At 37.4% G+C, this 22,406-nt stretch overlaps 1 protein-coding gene across 7 annotated transcripts in view; it reads right to left on the bottom strand.

Moving 5' to 3' along the window:
* The window catches only part of LOC106153603 (epidermal growth factor receptor), a 65,730-nt gene that overhangs the window by 5,160 nt on the left and 38,164 nt on the right, over positions 1-22,406 (bottom strand). For 5 of the 7 annotated variants that reach the window (XM_013527595.2, XM_087006729.1, XM_087006730.1 and 2 more), the window contains exons 5-21: positions 17,456-17,568; positions 16,325-16,466; positions 15,936-16,037; positions 15,592-15,700; positions 15,143-15,307; positions 13,245-13,277; positions 10,536-10,729; positions 7,548-7,896; positions 6,792-7,266; positions 6,429-6,514; positions 5,838-6,111; positions 5,398-5,682; positions 1,624-1,687; positions 1,256-1,347; positions 971-1,046; positions 507-653; positions 245-342 (exon numbers count right to left, since the gene is read on the bottom strand). In XM_013527595.2, coding sequence (XP_013383049.2) covers positions 245-342; positions 507-653; positions 971-1,046; positions 1,256-1,347; positions 1,624-1,687; positions 5,398-5,682; positions 5,838-6,111; positions 6,429-6,514; positions 6,792-7,266; positions 7,548-7,896; positions 10,536-10,729; positions 13,245-13,277; positions 15,143-15,307; positions 15,592-15,700; positions 15,936-16,037; positions 16,325-16,466; positions 17,456-17,568 — 2,804 coding nt within the window. Of the gene's footprint in view, positions 1-244; positions 343-506; positions 654-970; positions 1,047-1,255; positions 1,348-1,623; positions 1,688-5,397; positions 5,683-5,837; positions 6,112-6,428; positions 6,515-6,791; positions 7,267-7,547; positions 7,897-10,154; positions 10,349-10,535; positions 10,730-13,244; positions 13,278-15,142; positions 15,308-15,591; positions 15,701-15,935; positions 16,038-16,324; positions 16,467-17,455; positions 17,569-22,406 lie in introns of all 7 variants that reach the window. The other 2 variants (XM_013527598.2, XM_013527597.2) reach the window with 2 other exon arrangements.

The raw sequence follows: 22,406 nt of genomic DNA, 5'->3' as shown, positions 1-22,406 counted from the left end.
GGTTTTTTACTCCCTTTCACAAGTTCTCCATAGATTCACTACCTGCTATTTAGTTTATTAAGTGGTTGTGCCGAGTACAGAGGTTCCATTTTGATGACTCTCTTGTGAAATAACCAGGTTATTAAGTTGTCAATCTCTCAAAGTGAACAAGCCCTGTTGAGTGTACTGCTCAATGTAAAAAGGGGCATAAATACCAATATTCACATAGCTACATGTATGTGTTTAGTTCTTCTCTCATACTTACATGAATGACAAGATATCTGCCTGGGTCCCTGGCCATTTTACTAAATTCTTCATGGAGTTCCTTGAATGATGGCCTACTCTCTGCATCCAACATCCAACCTAGATGAAAAATCATGGTAGAAATCACACAATGATTAACTTCGACACAACTTATCCCAAAAACGTAACAGCCTTAATAATATAAAAAAGTTTGAGGTAATGAAATTATTTATTCCTTTGCCTTAATCCCTGCAAATACATTCACAAACCACACCTACACTTACATTTGATCATGATCATATATACATCTATTGTAGCAATACTTGGCTGAGGAAGACGTTCTCCCTTCTCAAGCAAATCTGGGATATCACGTGCTCGAACATTTTCATACGGACGCAAACCATATGTAAGAAGCTCCCAAACTGTAACACCTGTAAAAGATAAATAAGTTGTAAGAAATTGACAACTAGCCTGATTTTTAAAAAAAATTTTATCACCTCTCTGTTAAGACTGAGGGCCTGGTTACATAGGAAATTGCATATCAATTAGATCTGTAGCTGGCAATTTAAGGAGTTTTTGTAAACAATGGACCTTTTTACCCCTTAGTTGTCCGCAGTTGAGAAATGGTATGGAATCTACTAGTACATCAAATTTTGATTCAGAGCATACTTTTTTTGAGCCAAAAGGGCAGTTCTATTGAACCCTCCTCCCCTACCAGCAGGGGTGTAAATGGATATTATTTTCTTACCATAGCTCCATACATCTGTTTTGTGAGTAAATATTCTGTGTTGAATGCATTCTAATGCTAGCCACTTGATTGGCATCTGGAATGAGAAAACAGAAGACATTTTTTTAGCATCTCTCAGACAAGGCCCTTAAATATTCAAAATGCAAGATATCAATAAAAAAAATGATGCCTTGTTAACTCTTTTCTGGATGATGTAGCACTATATCAGACATGTTCTGTGCTTTCTGTGTTTTTAAATCCTGATCCCTTAGCAGTTATAACACGTGGCCATTCTGTTTTACTGACCTTGCCCCCAGCCGCATGGTACTCTGCCTCATTGTAGTCCAGCAGTTTGGCCAGACCAAAGTCTGTGATCTTAACATAACTGGGACTTTGAACTGAAAAAAAAACAAGGAAATAATGGTTACCTTGCTTGAACTTTCCAACTGAAATAATGCAATGAAAAGATAGCTTTTTGCACTACATACATTTTAAACTCTAAACTGCTTGAAAGTCTTTCAACCTTTTATTTTGTCAGTGGAATGGTATGTTATCCTAAATGTCCAATTATAATATGTAAGCAAATCATTCATCACCAGATTCTTCTTGGAATAGTGTCTTAATACAAATGTTGATAAAAAAACTCTCATAGTTATGCTGATTATTTTCCTTACCCAAGACATTTCTTGCTGCCAGATCTCTGTGGACAATGCCTCGCTCTTCTAAGTACGACATGCCCTGCAAATCAAGAAAAGCAGTGAGCATTTGTGTCAGGAGAGCACCCAGAAAGCATGTTATTACGGTAAAGTGCCATGAATTTCGAACGGCTCTTGAATTTCGAACGATCTTAAAATCGGCCGTCTGGAGTTTTTTCTGGACCATGAATTTCGGCCAGTAAGCAATTTTGCGCGATCTTCATTTCGTGAATTTCGTACACCTTAAAATCGGCCACCGCTCTATTCTCGCGCTTATAAAGATCTATCAGTCGGCAATGTTGCCCTAGCGTACCTTTACCTGAGTACTACGTGTGCGACCCAAGGTGCAAGATTACGATCAGTACAGTTAGTTTAGGACGCTAAACAACATCGTCATATCCATTCATTCAGATAACAGGAGAATCTATTAAGAGTTGCACTGTCGGGCTGTTGTTTCTTTACCGCAGTATTCGGTGTGAGATAGCGATCGGTAGTTTTGCTGAGGCGCATAATAGCATTGTTAACAGTAGAGACTTCAGTAACAGAACAAAAGAGCAATATTAAGAGCTGCAATAAAGATTACCATCATTGCTTTCTTGTCTCGCTCAGATCGTTCACGATCTCCCGCTGACGATCTTCCGCTAATGATGTCCCTTGAAATGTACAAATGAAATGAAAAATATTTTTAAAAATTATAAATTCCAATGGGGAGGGATGGAAATTCCAATGGGGAGGGATGGAGGGTTAAAAACAATCGAGAATGATCTCCGGCTGACGATCTGCCGCAAACGAAAGCCACTGAACGAGTGTGAGCTTTCTCGTTTCACTCGGATTGCGACGCTGACGACACGAAAATTGCGTTCTCGTCTCGCCCTTTGGCTTACGAAGTCTCTTTAACAAATATGAAAATTGCCTCCTGGTCTCTCTCGGATTGCGAACAATCTCTCGCTGAAAATTTGAAATTTTCCTTTTTGTCAATCAGCTTTGTCAGTTGCCGTGCGTATGAAGGTCCGGAAGGTGTCCCCTTTCACAAATTGGCCTGTAGTTTGCTTAGTGTTTTGTACCGCATGAAGGTCACTCTTGTCACTGCTGCATACGGCATGGAATGTGTATCTTAAAGTTCATAGAAACATTTTATTGTGTTTTGTAAGCTTTAGGAAGTAGTTTCGTCCTGACTGAATATCAGCGTACACTACAAAGTAGTACCTTTCATCTGTGACGCATCATAAAAGCTAGGTACGTCAAATTACTCTAAGAAAATTTCTTACAACGTCCACGGCTGTCCCGACAAGCCAAGACGTCATTTAAAAAAAAGTCGCAAGCCGTCTAGCCGTCTTTGAAAATATAGGCCGTCCGGTGATGTCAGCGGCCGTCCAAATGACGGCTGGACGGTTCACTGGGAAAAGCCTTGCTCATAAGGGTATATTTATTTAACTAGGGGCTTACTGACATCACCCAGCTTACATGCGGGTGCATGCCTCCCAAAATTATATTAAAGGATAAAATTGTAATATATCTAAGTTTAATTGTTTGTAAATTTTGTAAAAATTGCCCATGCCACCCCGTTAGTTTGGAGGGTTAATCTAGATCAAGTCCGTGTCAAAATTCTTTGAAACTTTGCAGGAAAAATCAATCTTCCTTTGTTTCTCTGGCTCCTTGTTTAGCCCGATGATCAGATTTATCTAGTGCCCCCAGGTCTGTTGGAGCAGCTCTTTGAAATAACACACAGGTAGATTTTTATCTGAGATAAATATCGCGTTCGATACACTCAAGACAAAAGCTACCTGTGAGCTGAAGGGCACTTTACCCTCTAATTAAGAGGTAAAGCAAGTTCCAGCTAGATGGACGATTAAGATCGGACTTCAGATGGTAACTAGTATTCTTTACCTCAGTTCTGTGAAAGCAAACGAGAAGGGTGTCAGAACAATGGTGCATATATAAATTATTTAGAGAATTTGTACATTCAGGTGACATTAACTTATAATTGAAGGGGATTTTCGATAATATTCCTTGAAAAGTACACTAGATTTATAGAGAATAATATCATGGTTGGCCAAAAAATTATATACGCATAGTGTATCCGTGCGTATGCCTGGTTACGCCCCTGTCGCAAACCAGCAAACCATATCCTGCTGACTACATGAAAATTGCCTTCTAGCATGGACAAAAAGTCCAAGCTTCTATGCTTGCTCGGATCGCAGACGATCTCTTGCTGACGAATATAGTAACGAAGTCTAGTGTGGAACTAGTGTGGAAATTGGCTTATTGTCGCGCTCAGATCGCTCACTATCTCCCATTGACGATCTTCCAGTCCCTTGAACGAATATAAAAGCTGCCTTTTCGGTTTACTCTAGATTACCTATCTCTTGCGTTTGTTTGAAGATGGTTTCAATGACAAAACGTACACGCTTTTCAAATGCGTACATTGACGCAACTATGCGCCAGGAAATCAGTTGCTGCTGCTGGTTAAGATTGGGTTGCCCCCCCCCCCTCCCCCCCCCCCCCCCCCAAAAAAAAAACCTAGTATATTTGATCGCAGACAACAATCAGCGGTCATCTTGGTCGCAGCGCACGACGAAGAGAGACCCTAATACACAGTTCGGCTGCCGTGGCGAAGGCTACCTGTGCGCTGCACATACCGATCTGCGGTCGTAGTGGCCTCCCCGCACGGAGGAGAGGCCGTAGTGCCGAGGCCGGCTTCTGCAGGGAAGGCTACGTATGCGTCGGAGACACCGACCCGCGAACGGCGAGATGAGGACACATTCGCGCGTAAAGCTCCGCCCGACTTTAACGGTAAAGGCAACGAACCTGGTCGCGGAAGACACTTATCGCAGATGAAGGCTACCTGCACGTGGGCCATAGACACTGATCGGCTGTCGTCTCAGTTTCAGTGCACGGAAAGGAGCAACGGTAACACTAAGCTTCCATAGTAAAGGTTATCTGGCCGTGGCAGACGCTAATCATCGGCCGTCTCTCCCTTCGTCCACTCCCGTTCTGAGCGCCAGGATCGTTTTTGAAAAACGACACTTGTTTCTGGCTGCCAGAATCGCTTTTGAAAAACGACACTACTGTTAACGATGCTGTTTTGCGGCCCTAGACAACAGTACCGCTCTATCTATGGGCCATACACAGTGATCGGGTGAAAGTACGTGTATACCTTTGGTCGCAATTACCGACACTCACACATCATACATTATGGTAACTCTAAATAGATCGTAGGGAGAAGATAACAGAAGGCCTAGCGACGAACAGACAACTTCCGGTCAAAATTGACAGAATTCCATGAAATTCGAACTTTCGGAAGTTCTGAGCACCTCCATTTCATGAATTTCGGCCAGAACGATCTTTTCCCAAATTTAATTATTTTTTACTGTTCGAAATTCATGGCACATTACCGTAGGTGTCAAGTTCTCATGTTTCCAAAAGAGTACATCAACAGTAAATGATAATACATAGGTTTCATATCAACCTCTACCAGGGCTATGGATTGATTTTTCACTACATATTCATAGATATGTGTCTGGCTAATTTATGTCAATTTTCTCTGCTGAGAGAGAGCATTCATATGTGAATATCTAGTGAAAAATCAATCTTTGGCCGTAATTGAGGAAATAAGTTCTTATATTTCCAAAGGGCACAGATGACAGTAAATGACACTGGAAAAGTTTATACAGGTAGTCTAATCATCTGTGCTAATGGGGCCCATATTAACTATACAGCATCTTAGTTTCTAGGACATTCAAATGCACGTACCTTAGCTATCTGGGCACACCAATTGAGCAATACTTTGGACCCTATATTCTGCTTGTTCTTCCTGACATAATCCAGCAAACACCCCAGGGGCATCAGCTGTGTAATCAACATCATCTGCGCTGTCATGCACACTGCAAGAATGCGCACGCAGCATTGATGCTCCACAGAACACATGACACGTGCCTCTTCGAGCAACTCTCTGTTGTGATTGGGCGAGGTGCCTTCTTGTAAGACTTTGATGGCAACAGGTATTTTCACATTCTCTCCATCAGGTATCCAGACGCCCTGAAAGACGAGATTAACTTTGTGGTCAGCGGTAACATCTTGGCATTATATGTATTTCAAACACTCTTTGTTTTTTGCTGAGTCAAAATATGAATTTTTCTCAGATATTGATAATTTAAATATGAATTAATCTGCCATTTCTTTGTCTAGCTTACTTTATACACTGTTCCAAAGGCACCAGAACCAATGATTCCTCCTTTCCGTATTTCACACTCTTTAATAAGTCTCAATTTGGAGAGATCTGGAACGGCGTCTGTAGGCGTCAGTGGCTCATCATCTCCATAGCCAATCATCTTAGAGGTTAGTTTAATGGTTGTCTCCTTAGCTTTTTGTCTCTTGTAGCACAGGAAGGCGAGTAAAATGATGCAGATGAGACCAAACACCACACTACCTCCCGCAATGCCAGCAATTTGACCGGTGGCTAGACCACTGGAATAAGGCAAAAAAGATGAGAGGTTAAGAGAAGTGTACACTACTTAATAGAGATTGCACCACAAGTGTTATAATGGATATGAATAGTAATGTATCAGACATGTTTTGTTCTTTCTTTGACTTTTCATGAACGATAATATAATACTTATATAATATTGTGGAAAAGTACATTACACACTGAAAAATAAAATGACACAATTTTGAAACTAAGCATTTACAGTTCCCGTCTCCCTCAGTCTATATATTTCTTTATTTTACAACTTGCTTATAGCCAACAGCCACTCTTAATCAAAACTTCTTCAAAATCTACTTACATCACAGGTGGCGTGCTGCACACCTCGTCCCCAGCTTCACGTCTTTTGTGAGGCAGATGACTAGGACACTCACTGGAGCAATTGAACTGAAGAACAGAAGGGAAAAAAATGGAATCTGATGGTCAACATAGTGGAACTAGACCTCGTTTATTTAAATTTATATTACTACCTGAACTGCTAGAATCAGTATTTATCATATTTCTCCATTTACTTATTCATCTATTTTGTTAGTAATCCATTTTATAATACCTATGACCCAACAAGTATAATTTTCATAAAAAGAACAGAAATGTATGAAAGAACCTGAGAATTATGACCTGTACAAAAACTTGAGGAAGTTTGTCTGTTTCATTTTCTACTTACCATATCCACTCCATTCACAGTAATTCCAAGTGGCACCTTCACATTACTGCAGAAATTACACTGTGTAGAGTTGGGTCCTGTGCATCCTTTGCGACACTCGGAATTGCACGGCTTACAAGTCTTATCATTGTGGTCCTCATAATTTCGCTCAGTACAAGAGACAACACAAAAATGCACAGACATGCTGATGTCTTTGAAGAAGGTGCATTCATTACACTCGGTTGGCAGGGCCCCAAAGCAGGTCTTACACAAGGGATTACATAATTCGCAGGACTGCATGCCCTGAAGCCCGTAGGCTGTATTTAAGTGTTCATGGGATGTGACTCTGTGACCATAATATCCTGCTGGACACTGCGGCTGCCCCTTGTCTGATGTAGGAAGGCATTCAGTGACGTTCTTGGTCCTTTTGTCATAGATAAACATCTTGCATTTGGAGCAGCCTCCTGGACCAACAAAGTTCCCAGGACCCGAGCACCTGAATTGTAAAAAATAAAACTTCCACTGAAATTCAATCATTCATGAGTGAGTTAGTGAGATATGTTTAGCTCTATTGAGATAAAGTAACGCAAAAAATTAACCTCAGAAAATTTGTTTTTACTCACAGTCAATAAACAAATGAACTTATTCACATTGTATAATTTTAAAAGTTACCCAAGCTTTCAGTCTTTTCACCAAACACTGTAAATAAAATCTTTCTTCTTTCAAACAATACAATATAATAAAATATAATATAATACAATAGAAAACAAGTAATACCCGCTCTCTTCCTGCAACAGAAGACAATTCTCATGGCACTTTTTGCACTCCTTGGTGGTGTTGTCACCATACATGGACTCTGGGCACTCCTTCACACAGTATGGTCCATTCTTATAGTTCTTACAGCTATCGCAGTCCTTGGCCTCTGGTCCAGTACATGTCCTGGCACACTCTGGATGGCAGTAGTCACAGGTGACGTTGTCATCTTTGGTGTATATTCCCAGACTCGGGTCACATGTTGCTAGACACTTGTTCCCAAGGCGTTTGTTAGCACACTTGACACACTTGTCGTCTCCTGGTCCCCAGCAGCCATCTCGACACTCGGCGCTACACACACGCCCTTCTCGCTCTGGAAGGCAGCAGCAACAAAATATTGAAAACAAATATGATGTTTGGCAAACCTTTCTTAGTTTTTTTTTATACATCATGTTTTCCAATAATATAAGCATTTTGTATTTCATGTTTTGAAAAATGCTTTTACTGCCATGAGAAATTCTTCCAGGGCCAAGATAATATTTCAAGGCACTTATCTCGCCTTTATACATCCATACAACTAACCTGTTCTTACAGTGGTTTTTATAACATATGTATAAATGCTAGTTTAGACACAAGATTGTCTGTGCCTGTTGCCAGATGGTCACCTTCTGAAACCAGAAATTGGCTTAACGACCAGACAAAAATATCAGTTTTAAAGTAGCAGTTTTAAAGTATTGCATCTTCAGCTACATAAATAAAATGACTATCAAATCTACAAGATCGCAGTGATTGACACTGATGTTTTGGGCAAAAATTTGCAGGCATTATTAAGGAAAAACATAACTTTAAAAAAATAAATAAATCTAAAGGGTTTCCACAGTTGAATGCTGGCGATATGCTACATGTATCTCCAGGACATTCATGTTAGATGGTTTTGTTAAAAATGCAGTTTTCATGTCAAGAATACAGATTACTATTAAAGTGCATCTGAAATTTGTGTTAAAAAAATCAGCTGGTATGGATGCTACTCACAAGAATGAGCAATTTTCAAACTAATTACAACAACAATTATAAATCACTAGATGACAATTTTTATATAAAAGACACCAGCACACTTTAGAACAACTTTGTAATAGTCTTGTTCACAGAAACATTCAAAATAATGATATTCATGTTAATTTTCATTTCTGGGCCAATGGTTTCCAGTCAATTTTGTGGGCATTCAAAATTCCATGTCATAATTTGACATATTTAATACGTATTTTTGGTTATTAAGAATAAGGTTTCATAACTGATAATGACAGAAATACAAAGCTATGTAAACTACTTCACAAAGCTATGTAAACTACTTCACAATGCAATGCTAGTAAAAGCCATTCAAAATACATCTATTTCCATTCCATCATTTATGTATAACATTTAAGCAAAACAGTTTTGCATCCAAAACAATATTAGTAACATATAAGTTCTGGATTATGACAGTAACTATTAAATACAGTAATATGACAATGCTTGCATTACACATGGCAAGGGAGTGAAAAGGAATTTGGGGGGTGTGGGAAGGGAGAGGGGTGAAATGATGCCACAAGGTTAAAAAACTTAAACTATCAATCCAAACTAATAAAATAATTAAAATTATAAAACTACACCATCACCTGACCTCAGTGATTTCTGTTGTGACCTTGACCTTACACGTCATAATGCCAGCAATATATTATATCCAATATATTAATTTCAGACTGGGTTTGAATCCCAGACATGAGCAGATATCAGATTGGCATTTGGCAAAATCCACTGTTTAGATGACAATATTCATGATTATTAAGTAAAAAAAAAATGCTGACATTTTTAGTTCAACCCAAATTCGATTTATTGTGTAAACAGAAAAGTACACTTCAGTCAGTTTGTGTCAAAAAAAAATTGCTAAAACTATAACTAAACAGAAGAAAATGGCTATGAAAAATAATCATGTTAAGCAAGCAAAAATAAGTTTAAAAAAGTTTCAGACTCTGACATGCTTTTGCCTTTTCAGGAACCACTGATACATAGCCCATTTTGCATCCTTCTGGCTACCATTCCTAATTTTGATCATTTGATTATATACCCATTACCAGGCCAGATTGGTCATTGACCAAATTAGGATCATTTGAGCAAAATGTCGTAACTCACTGCCAGGGATTACAATTTCTTTTTTTCAAGAAGACAAGTGTGCATAGCCTTGGGTATATAATAAAACAACTAGTGGTGACAACATTTGAGAATTAGTGGATTTGTAACCCCTTGTGAAAATGTTCCCTCAAGGTTATCAATCCACTAATTACACATTGTATAATTTTAATGTTGACTTCCATTGTATTCTTATCAAGGACACAAAATGGGCTTTTCGTTTGTTTGTTCTCGACTAACAAATTGGTTCTCAGTGATAACAAAATCTAATATGAAAAAAAAAGTTTCTTTATATTTCACCTGAGGTTCAGCATCAGGTAACAAATCCCTAATGCTGTCATCAAAAATCATTGGAAATATCCAAAGAAGCAGCATTTCCATAACTGCACCTATTGGAGAAAACTTACCACAGGAATATAGCAGATGCATAAAGATGTCAGAGTCTGACTAGCTATCCCTACTTACCACAGGTTGCCTTGTTTGGGTTATCCTTGCCAGCGAAGATTGCATTATCTTTAAGAAAATCCTTCCACTGAATGGTGTACCAGTAGCACAGATTGCTGTTGTACTCCATTTTTATATCGCCATGCATCACTGATTTCAGGGAAACTAAATTCAATGCTCTGAGATTTGGAACATAAATGTCCAGTGCACTGCCTCTGAAAAAGGTGCAACCATGCAAAAGACACGCTAAATAACACTTGAATGCATGCAATAGAGACAGGTTAAAAATAAAAAATAAAAATGAAAATAAAACCTGGAGGAGGTGGAGGAGGTGGAGACAGGTGGATATATGGCTGGGCGTCAAGCATGGTACATGGTCCAGAGATTGACATGCAGACTCACCACACTCTGCCTCTATCTTGTTCTGTTCAACAAAATGGAGACTCTTTGGACCTGTAAGGGTCTCCCACTTTATGGTGTACCAGTAGCAAAGTGCACTGTTATGAGTGATCCGAATCTCGCCACCATTTACCCTTTTCAAAGAACTAAACCCCAGGTATGTCACTGTTTGTGAATATACATCAAGTGCTGATCCTCTGGAAGCAGAAAAAAACAAGCACACACATAAAGACGAGTGTCACCGCCACCTTGATACAGGAACAAGCTGCCAACAAGACCATATTCATATAGAATACTGTGATTAGTAAGATTTCTTTCTTTTTTTTTTTCTTTTTCATTATAAAGATTATGATTTTCGTTTTACAAACAGTCTTAAGCAAGTCTGTTTTAAGACACACAAGTATTTAAGTGCTATATCTTCCTCAATAACCCACTTTTATCCTGTAAAAATATAGTAAAAGAAAAGATTAGTTATTAGAATTCACAACCACATTAGTTGTTCAAGCAACAACAGTTATCATAAATTGTTTTGTAGCAGGCTTCATGCAGACAAAAGGACAGTATACAGGTTCTCTGAAGGACAAAACTGGAACAATTTAATTCTCACTCATCATCACTCAGCTGAGTTCCCAACTAAAAACAGTTCATTTTAAGGGTCACATTTCTTGTTGCTAGCTTTACAAAATTTGTCACATATTAGACTCTGTTTTTTGGTCTATGCAAATTAAAGAATAGGTACTTGGTTCCAGCAGTGAACCATAACATGGGGATTTTTTGACTACACTTGTGAGAGTCACTGCGTATGCCATACATTCAAACCAAGAAATCAGTATTGTGCCACCATGTCCCACAAGAATTAGATTAATGGCACAGCTTTCACTATAAATGTTCATTCTAAAAACTTACTTTAAAGTGTTCCTAAATACGACTATGGCAAAATTTTATATTGACAAAGTGTAAATCTAAGTGCTGCTGCCCTAATAAGCAGTTACAAACATGCTTTGCATTTCAGCAGCATGTAAAAATGTGATTTTTTAACATGGAGATGCAATAATTTGGCAATGAAAAAAAAATGCCTTTGAACATTTGTTAAACAGAAAAAGGGTAAATTTTAGACATGACACTCCTGTATACTGTCCCTGTAATTCAAACTTGTATTAAAAAGGCACATACTGGTGAGAATCTTGTAACATGGTACACACATACATGACACACACATACATACTCACGTACAAGACATATCTGAAGTTCTAAATTCCACTTTACAAAATAATTGCAGTCAAGAAGTTCACATCGCAAAGGAGAGTTTAATTTACTAGAGAAAGACAAAGTTTAAAAAAGAATCCATCTTCGCAAACCAACATATCAGAAGAAGAGGCCAAATGTAAAATTCTTAACTTCAGATGGAACAAGCAAATATCCTGCACCTCCCCAACAGAGACATTTCAACTTATCTTTACATCATCCTGTGTTTTTGTTGTGTTTACATTTCATATTAGGCCCATGCCAACAAAGGCATCCAGACCGACCTGTTGTTGGTGTATCAGATACTGGTTAGATCTGAGAGACTGGCTAGGTTTCAATGACTGGTTAGGTCTGAGAGACTGGCTAGGTCTGAAAACTGTCTGTTGCATTGTCATAGGGGATTCAGACCTAATCAGGGAATCACCAGTTTTCACACCTATATTCTTAATCTAATGAACTGATGGTAGACAACAGGTGTTTGCTCCAAGATTTCAATTTCTCAGTAATACATGCACATAACTGTGACAATGTTGTAAAACAATTTTGTAATACATGCACATAACTGTGACAATATTGTAAAACAATTTTTAGTTGATTTACTATCCAGAATTCAGAAAATTCAATTCGTATTCAACCCATATTATTAAATGGAAGACTATCTACCAAATCATTATCCCTAGATTCTGAGTCCTTTTACTTGGTATCTCTGCATATAAAATAAGAGAACCATAACTATGTTTTCCCAATACTGTTTTTTAAATTATTTTTTAAATGCATATATGCATATACTTTTTTCTTATATAAATTTTATACATTTTGTTCAAAAAAGCCTTTGAATGTTCCTTATTAGTGAGTAGCATTTCTAAGTGTGACAGCATGAATCAAAAATAATTTTCTATAATGCAACCCTGACCAACTTACAAATATGTTTTTGTACTTTTGATCTTGACAAAGGGTTAAAACTTTCACTCAGATTACACTGTTGATAAGGATAGCTCTAACATTAGTCTAGAGCAGAGTCTACTACAGTTGTATTAGTGAAGCCATCCCTTTGGCAGCTACCAAGCTTATATAGCCATCTTTAAAATGTCACCAAGAAGCCTACGGGGACCTGTAAGGAGCTGCTTTTAACATCAGAAGGGTTTAATGTGCTCTTTTAAGGTTAGATATGTCATCTACTGAATGAAAGGTTGTCAGTGAAGCTTAGATCCTGCACTCAGGCATGAGGAACATGCCTTTGCTCTTCTTCATGTTAATAAGATCTTATTACAACAATTGGTGATCACATTTCAGAGGACAGATTTCCCCAAGTAGTTCATCTATGATGTTTATTTAACCTGTAGATGATGGTGTATGTATTGATTGTCTACCTGCTAGGGCACATTACACTGCCAGGGTGAAGCATTATAGAGTAACACATAGAAACGGATTCGTGCAGACATTATACAAAACAGAAGTTGAAATTACCTCTGTGGGACTCCTAATGTTGCTTTACCCCCCCTGTTGTGTGAAGGGAAAAAATAAAAAACCAAAAAAATGCAAACAATTAAGAACAAATGCCATCAAGCAAATAACATAAATCCAAATTTAAAAAAACCTGTTAGGTTTACTCTATTCATAACAAAAATTAGTTTATTCAAATGCATCAAAATTCAAACCACAAAACTGAAACATTTACAGATGAATGCACGTCTATAAGTAAGTTTATGAAGATTATCAGTGATCCAGCAGGATTTAGCAAATTGCATTAATATTGCTGGATATACAATGTCAATGTAAATAATGAAGACCAGAGAGAATTCTCCTCACATGAACTTCTCCTGGTTACTCATGTTTCACCCAATAGAAATATTGGTCCTTAACACATCAAGTGATACAGTTATCTGTAACTTCCTATGTTGAGGGATTGACAACTCTAAAGCCAGCTTGCGGCATAGCCAATTAACTCTATTATATTTGATGGTACAGTGGGAGTTTGGGCCAGTTAAACTGATGTGGTACAGAAAACTGTACCACTGACGTGAAAAGGACCTTCCTTTATCTCTGCCGAATACAGGCATTGTGCACTCTGTATGCCGATAACTACACTGATCAGATAAAACATCATTGATCAGCTCAAGTCCATGGGAGGAGTACTCTATGCCATCACCATCATTATCTTCAAAGACATAAATTAAACATACATGAACTGAATGTATATTTTATTTATTTGTTTAAGTATTTGCTATTGTTCTTTCATTAATAATAAAAATGATTGTCTTTAAAGATATGATTAGATATATTTTCATTTTATTTTATCACACCATGTACATTAAAAAAACATTTACTTTTAAATGAATCATCATTATGCAGTTAGACTTGACACCAAATCAGGGAAACAAAAAACCATGGTTCCTTAATTTCCTATGTTATTGGTGATTGAACTAAAACAGCCCTTTGTTTTAACCTTATACTGTAATTGGGATATTTATCTAAAATAAAATAAACATAAACACCTTGTGTACCCTCTCCCATAATATCTTATCATCAAGGCAAAAACTAATTGCACTAAAAAGGTTTGTTAAATAAACAATAATGTGTAATTCCTTTCCACAATGTTTCTACCCACTCATCCCACTTACAACTGACAGACAGACAGACAGACAAGCATATCAATTTGATATAAAAAATTCAAGCTTCAATAAGACCAAATAAATCCTGAAAGACAAAACAAATAAACCCAGTCCATGCCAAAACCTCCAGGTGACAGGGTGGGGGAGTGCAGGGTCATAGGTCAGGGGTCAGAGGTCAGGTCAAATAAAATTGCGGCATTACCATTATAACAGTTACATTAGTAACATTTTACTTCAAAATCAAACTTAACTGAAATCGAAATAACCATTCTAATTGTCTACTATGCAGTTACATAGTATCTAAAACAGAACTGTCTAATGCCAAACAAAACATGTGCACTATAAATGGCCTGATCAGCAAAGCTGGAAATATGCAGATACAAATTAAAAGAGAATATACTTAAGAGAAATAATATCGTATTGCTTTCTGATATTTCTAAATTGACCATCTGCCTGGAAATTCAGCTTTGTATGAAAAGAAGACAGACCAGCTTGTTGCAGTCATACCTCTTTGTCAACTTACAGTAACAATAAATACAGATGGACAAAAAGGGTATATACAGACTATTGCGTATCTGCATATAAAATTAAGAAAAAATGCAAACAAAATGGTGGTTTCAATGGCAAATTTGGCAGCAAACTGTTTGCAACTTAAACAATTTTGTGTTTCCTGAACGTGTAAGTCTCTTGAACAAAATTTGAAACGTCCATTTTATTCAAACTTATAAGTGGCGGCATGCATGTTATACATACGTATGTAACTCCCTGCCATGGATTATCTCCAAATTTCTGAGAAAGGCTAGACTGGTGAGGTTTGGACTATTAGACTGAATCAGGACATAGTGTGTCACTTCTCGAACTTGACTTAATGCCTCCAACTGCGAGGGCGACATAGGTGGTATATTGTTGAACATGTCCCTGGAAGACAATATCGGAGCCATAGCAAAGAAATCTTCAAGGGTATATACCATCCACATTTGAAAATGTCCTAAAGTTATTTTTCTTTTTCAATATATCCTGCAAAGCTACTATCTTTTCCAATTGAGATGATGTAATGGACATATTAACCTCTGTGCGAGGTCTGATGAATGGGAAAGATGTTAGTTAAAAATTACACTGAGAGAAAAGATGTAAGAACAGACAAAAGGCCAACAATCCCATACTGGTATGAGAGAGAGAGATAATATCACCTTCACACTTACCCATCAATAGTCGGACTTAATATTTTCAGATTTCCTTCTATAATGGTGCATCCATTGAAACTGTTTATATTTTGAGAAGTGATGTATGTATCCCCTGTTCCATTACAACCTAAATAGTGGAATGAACATAAAATCATTTGACTATGAAATTTAACTAAAACATTAATTTGTGAAGTTCAATTGAAATGTTGCTGATGTGTACTCAGAGTAAATTAATTAACTTCATACTTAATGGAGTTATAGAGTTTTTGATAGACCAACAAAACACATTTAACCAGCTATTATTATTATTATTATTATTATTATTATTATTATTATTATGGTAAAACCAGAAAAGCTCTTACTCTTGGGACACGGTCCTTTACAAGGTTCACATTTACGGTTGTTGGCCACTTTTCCTTCTGGACATTTCTTTACACAACCTGACTGGTCCATAAGAAGGTGATCTAAAACATGACAGTGGGCATCAAAATAGTGAACAAATCTGTACACAAAATGATATTATAGCATTTGGCTTAGCAGACATTCAAACACAAGCATGTAATTCAACTAATTTGGGTTTTAATAATATTACCTAATGGATTTATCAATTTATGTTTATGGGGCTTTTCAGACTGATCTGATTTTCACTGCCCAAATCAGTAAACAAAATATGCACACACACACTCAGACAAATGATTGCATGTAAGCAGCCACACGCACACACACACAGAGGCCTTTATTATACACGTACCTGGGCACTCCTTTACACATAAGGATCCATATGTGTACTTAAATTTTGGGTTGTCCACAAATGTAAATGTCTTTTCATCATATATTTGACGTTGAGGGCAGTAAGGAACACATGCTCGGTCATCAAGAAAATGTCGGCAGGCCTGGTAAGTCAGTAAGTAGTATGTTAACAAAGAACATGAAAGTCAGAAATGTAGCTGTTTGCAAAAAATATGTCATTATAAATCTAGACAAGAGATCATTTTACTTTCACTTTATGAAGTGAATAAAAATATTTTTTTTCACCAATTAAATATTATACAGTAAAATTTGCTGAAAGGTATACATAAAATTGTGTGTCAACATGAACGTTTTCTGTCTGACCAACAAAACACGTTAAACACACGAGGGGCCTTCTTTGTCATGACATTAAAATGCTTATCTGCAGCAATACCCACAGAATAAAAAAAAAGCTAGAAGTGATAAACTAAACTGTTTTGAATGCTGCTTAAGTGTTAAACTAGAACCATCTCTTAAAGTGATTAATTCCTCCAATGCCACTTTATCAGAGAAGAAACAAAACGTGGAGGAGGGCAGAAGTAAAACAATATAGCATACACAATAAGCTTAGGTCCTTTTCACACAGATTGGTACTACTCAACAAGACTGGTCAACTTTGAGAGATTGACAACTTACAGCCAGACTAACACCCCATTTCCATAGATTTTTAGATCGATCTATCCCTGTGGGGAGTCTCACTAGATTACTGTCAGCTTGGCCGGCTTAAGCGTCTGTCCCACCTACTAAAAGCTGTAAGGGGGTAATTAACTATGGTGCCCGCTTGGCTGACTGCAATTTAGCGTGAACCCCCAGGGAGTTAGGTCGATCTAAAACTTAATCTTTAGATCGATCTAAATCTCTGGGAAAGCACCCTAAGAGCCACCTAAACAGAGTACCACCACCTTTCCCCTATGCTTGGCACAACTGATTAATTAATTCAACTAAACAGCAGGAATGGAACTTGTGTAGAACTTGTAAAAGGAAGCAAAAACCAGCTGTAGGGTAATTATAATCAAGGATCTCTCAAAATAAAAGTGGACCGGTCCAGTTACATGTACCACTGGATGTGAAAGGGACCTCTACCAGCACTCACAGTACAGTTTTTGTTGGTTGGTCCTGTACACCCTCCGGCACACTGGTAGTGACAACATTCCACTGGGCCACTGCCATAGCAACTGCCATCACACTGGGGGGCACACTTGATGACTGCAATATAAAAATGTGAAATTGGAAAAAAAACTAGAGGATCAGAGAGGCGATACCGCCTCCGAATATTGTACCACCAGCTGGAGCAAGCGCATTCGTATAGACCCCCACATACACAAAATAAGGGACACAGCCACCAGTTTTGTGCTTGACAAGCTGTAAAAATGCAATCAACAAGAATTTTTAAACTATTGCAAAAAATATATATGGTACAATCAAATTTAAGTTCTTTGTAAGATAGGTCAAGGGTCAATTTCAAGGTCACAGTAAATTGCCATTATATGACTTCCTATTCAAGTTCAAGAGTAACTATGGACCTATCTCTGTCAAGTTTGAAGTTAAAAGAGAAAGAAATTAGCAGAGTTCACTTCATGATAAAAAGTAGGTCAAAGGTCAATTTCAAGGTCACACTTAGATTGCCAGTATAAGACTTTCTATTCAAGTTCAATAGTAACTACGGACCTATCTCAGCCAGTTTTGGAGATAAAAGGAAAGCAAAATTTGCAAAGTTCAGTTCATGGTGAAAAGTAGGTCAAAGGTCAATTTTAAGGTCACATTTAGACTGCAAGTATATGACTTTCTATTCAAGTTCAATAGTAACTATGGACCTATCTCTGCCAGTTTTGGAGATAAAAGGGAAGCAAAATTTGCAAAGTTCAGTTCATGGTGGAAAGTAGGTCAAAGGTCAATTTCAAGGTCACAGTAAGATTGCCAGTATATGACTTCCTATTCAACTTCAATAGTAACTATGGACCTATCTCTGCCAGTTTTGGAGATATAAGGGACTAAATGCTATAATTTTGGAGTTACCATAATGTGCCTTAAATTTCGTACAGAAAAAATTAATTAAAATAAAGAAAAAGTCATTTTGGTCAAAATTCTTGAAATAGGAGGTGCTCTGAAGTTTCAGAAGTTCAAATTTGATGAAATAATGTCATTTTTGAACACAAGTTGTCTGCTTTGCCAAGCCTTATGTTTTATTTTTCCAGAGTTCAAAATTTATTATCCATTACCGTACTGCACATTTTGCTTTTACCACCAATATGTACTTTTTGATACAGCGTAACTCGAAAACCGTATGGAATACAAAAAAACGGAGACCACTTCCAGTGTTGGGCTTTACATGCTCTACAAAATGCAAAAAAGAATGGGTCTCTAGCATTAACGGTTCCCGAATTAGAGACAGTTTTCAGTTTCGGTATCTTATGGCCGCTACTCCCGTGAAAATGCACCGATTGACCCCAAATTCATGGAGATGAAAGATGACCTGAAGGGTAACACTTTCCAATAATATTATTGGTTAAGTCTGTGTAGTGTCTGAATAACAGGGTAAAAAAAATTTTTTTCGTAAAAAATTTCATTTTTTTGAAAATTTTGACCCATTTGACCTTGAAGTAAAGGTCAAAGGTCAAATCCAAGGGTATATTTGAAATCTACACATATGACTTTTGGAAGGCCGTCTATAGAAATTTTTCCCATAACTCCTTCCGTAGGGTAGATAATAAGCATTTAATTTTGCCATTTTTAGACAAGGGTGCATTGTAATGAGTGCCACACCCAGACCCCAATACCGACAAAGTCCAAATTTTACGTGGAACGAGTTGAGATTATAGGTGACCTAAATCCATGAGATGGGTACGGGGGCCCTTACCGTCTAGGAGGAGAAGCGGTAACGGTAGCCGTCCGGCGGAGCCGGCGGAGCCGGCGGAACGATCCGGACGGGACCGAAACCATGTGTACCGCCAGCGCTAACGCTGGTGGTACAATAATAATAAGTGAACTTTTTAGAAAGTGTGCTTGATGCTTGCTATACAGATTGACAATACATGAAGTATACTGACACTCTAATTTATATTTTATCTATCTGAAAGCCTATCATATATGTATGAAGGCAAAAGTTTATATTCATGTGTAAACTTAGGCAAATTTCACACACAAGGTACTTAATCATACATAAAAGGTAAAAATACACATTTCTTCACATGTCGTATATGAATCAGCACACATATGCTTTGTATACTGTATACCAACAACAGAAAATCATCAGAAAGAATTTTTCAAAGTTACTATATAGTTGTTGCATAATAACCAACTTAGTGGTAATACACAAAGTTCTAATAAAGACCCCTCCAAAACATATTACCTTCGGAAATAGCTGGAGAGTAATATTCAATTTCCCTTGGTACCTAGCCCAGGAAAAAGGTCTGTGATTAAAATAAATGCCCTAGCAGCAGGTATTATGTACCTATATGACCACCTCCCTTCCTAATTACAACAGGACATGCTGTTGCCATGAAAATTAATTTCCATAAATGCCTTGATAGCATTATGTACTAAGATTCTTTTTATTGCCCTGTTCCCACTCACAGATGGACATCCAGCCACTATAACCACAAGAGGAAATTCAGTGCTTAAATGTAATAAATATTCATGGTCACACTAGTCTGAACTTAATACTGCTCCATTATTCATGCTGTCCCCTGGTCTCCATTTTGTCTTCTCAGTGTTATATCATCAAAGATCTCCTTGGGACTTTGATGTAGTACAGTTACCTGGATAACAGTTAGAACACAGAGAGAGACACCTCCCTTCCTTATTACAATAGGAAATGTGCCAACAAATAAACATTCTTTTCTAAAATGCCTGGTGTGCCACCTTAATTAGATAACTGGGGCAGGATGGCCACTGAGGAGACATACCAGAATGCACTGTTAGGCCTCATAAACGATATTGCTGCTTGGGATCGCGCGCCTTGGATTTGTGAGCAGGTTAAAGGTTCAAGTTAGCAAACAGCTAATTCATTTATAAGACCCAACTGTATACCAGTTTGTCGGCACTTCTGTAAAAACTGACTTCAAACCATCACTGATCATGGGCCCTTTCTGATCAGGTTATACTGAACAAACAATAAAATCAAATCAAACAAACAAGGAAACAAAAAAAAAATAAATAAATAAATAAAGGAAAAAAATAAAAAGAAGGAAGTTTCTCTCCACTGTCATGGTTTACCCTTGGTTTTCCAGTGTCATACCACCATATAACACCATATGCTTTTTTTATGCCATTATAAAACCACCAGTGGTAGGATTTTTTTATATCAAAAGTATTACTTTGCAGGAAATATTGAGAACTATAATATTTTCAAAATACACTAATGAGATTTAAAGAACCCAAATATGTCTCTTCTCAAAGACATCCTATGGGTGATAACTGATGTAAAAAATGCTTATCAAACAGCATAATGCCACCCTGGTCTATGAATTCAGGATGATGCCAGTTATCAAACCTGCCTACTCTTTTAGTGAGGTGACAGAAGGCCCAGCGTCATCCCTAGGCCATCATAATTAATGAAGGTCACCAAAGCAAAGTTGCTCTCACAGTATATATATAATCTGCATACCAGGGTCTGCCTAATACTCTACAACATGCTATACTTATATATTCCCCAACCGCAACTTCTTACTAGGACATTATACACATACATGTAGCCCCCGAGACAGCACTGGGGAAGTTATTTAGATTCACCCAGTCTGACATGTAAACCACTTTTTATGTATATGTTTTATCTTACGTTGGAGTCAAAATGGTTCAACTATTACAGTGAGGGTTTGTTTTCAGTCTGGAGATTAAACTAACAAACAGGAACTTCACTTCTACACAGAAACAGCCATCAATTTTAAAAAATTTCACTTAATTTGTAGAATAAAGTTGGAAGAGAAATGGGGTTGGAACTGGTGGAAAAAGATTTTATAAGTAAAACTAGATCTTAGTAGGATTAAAGTAAAATAATTAATGTGAGATGCCACTTTAAGAAGCTGTCATGTGTAATAACTACTTTTATATGCAAAAAGAATCTTGCCACTGCAAAACTAGTTTTTAAAATAGTGTTTGTAAAAATAGTGTGCGTATGTGTGTGTGTGTGCGTGCTTGCGTGCTTACATACCTACGTGCATGCGTGAGTGCGTGCATGCATCTGTACGTGCAAATGCATAAGAAGCCCGACCATGATATGTCAGGTCTTAATTCATGACTCTTTGCACTAACTGAGAGCCTCCCTGCTGACAGTTACCTTCCACCATAATTAAATTTGCATAACTACGTGGATAATGTGACATCCAGAGTCAGGGAGTCAACATTTTACAATTTCATATCCCAACTAATTGTTTTTGTGTTCATAACTTCACCTGACGCTTGCTTCTCAGTTTCATCATTCTGGCAGCTTAATTAGAGGATTGTGTTTTCGAGGGCATTAGCTCCAGAAGATGAAAGGAACAATATATTTCATTTCACTTCCGCTGCTAATGAAATAATGTTTTCTAGTTTTCTCCATCCTGTCATTGCAATTATAGCTAAATGTTACATCCATCTGCCTGTGTCTATTGCTGTGCTCTGCCCAAGGCAGCCATCACCATGCTTTTATGTCCCAACTTGTCCTCACACAGGGCAGGGGAAATTACACTAAAAAGAAGACTTCATCAACATATTCAAAAATAAGGAACATAATAAAATTAGAAGCTATTGTTTCTTTTTTTTTTAATTATGTAAGAAACTGCTGCACCATAAGTTATTTAACTGGCGCTACTCACTTGTTTCTTTTAAAATAAAATCTATGCTTTTACTCAAGTTGGGGCAAGTTAAGGGGTAAAAATATCGACTTTCTCAGAATTTATCCATCTATGAGATGTGCTTTTTGGCCTGCTCCACATAAACTTGAGTCCAGTCTCACAAACTTCTGAACAACTTCACAGGGACTCTCACTGAGCACAATCAGATTAACAGGTCTCCTCTTATTTTCAACATACTCATATAATCACAAGCTTTTCTGTATTCTCCTCAAT

The sequence above is a fragment of the Lingula anatina genome, chromosome 2 (genome assembly GCF_051362555.1).
Source record: "Lingula anatina isolate TDL-2025a chromosome 2, LinAna3.0, whole genome shotgun sequence".
Lineage (NCBI taxonomy): Eukaryota > Metazoa > Brachiopoda > Lingulata > Lingulida > Lingulidae > Lingula > Lingula anatina.
The sequence above is the reverse complement of the archived record's forward strand: the minus strand, read 5'-3'. Positions and strand labels throughout refer to the sequence as shown.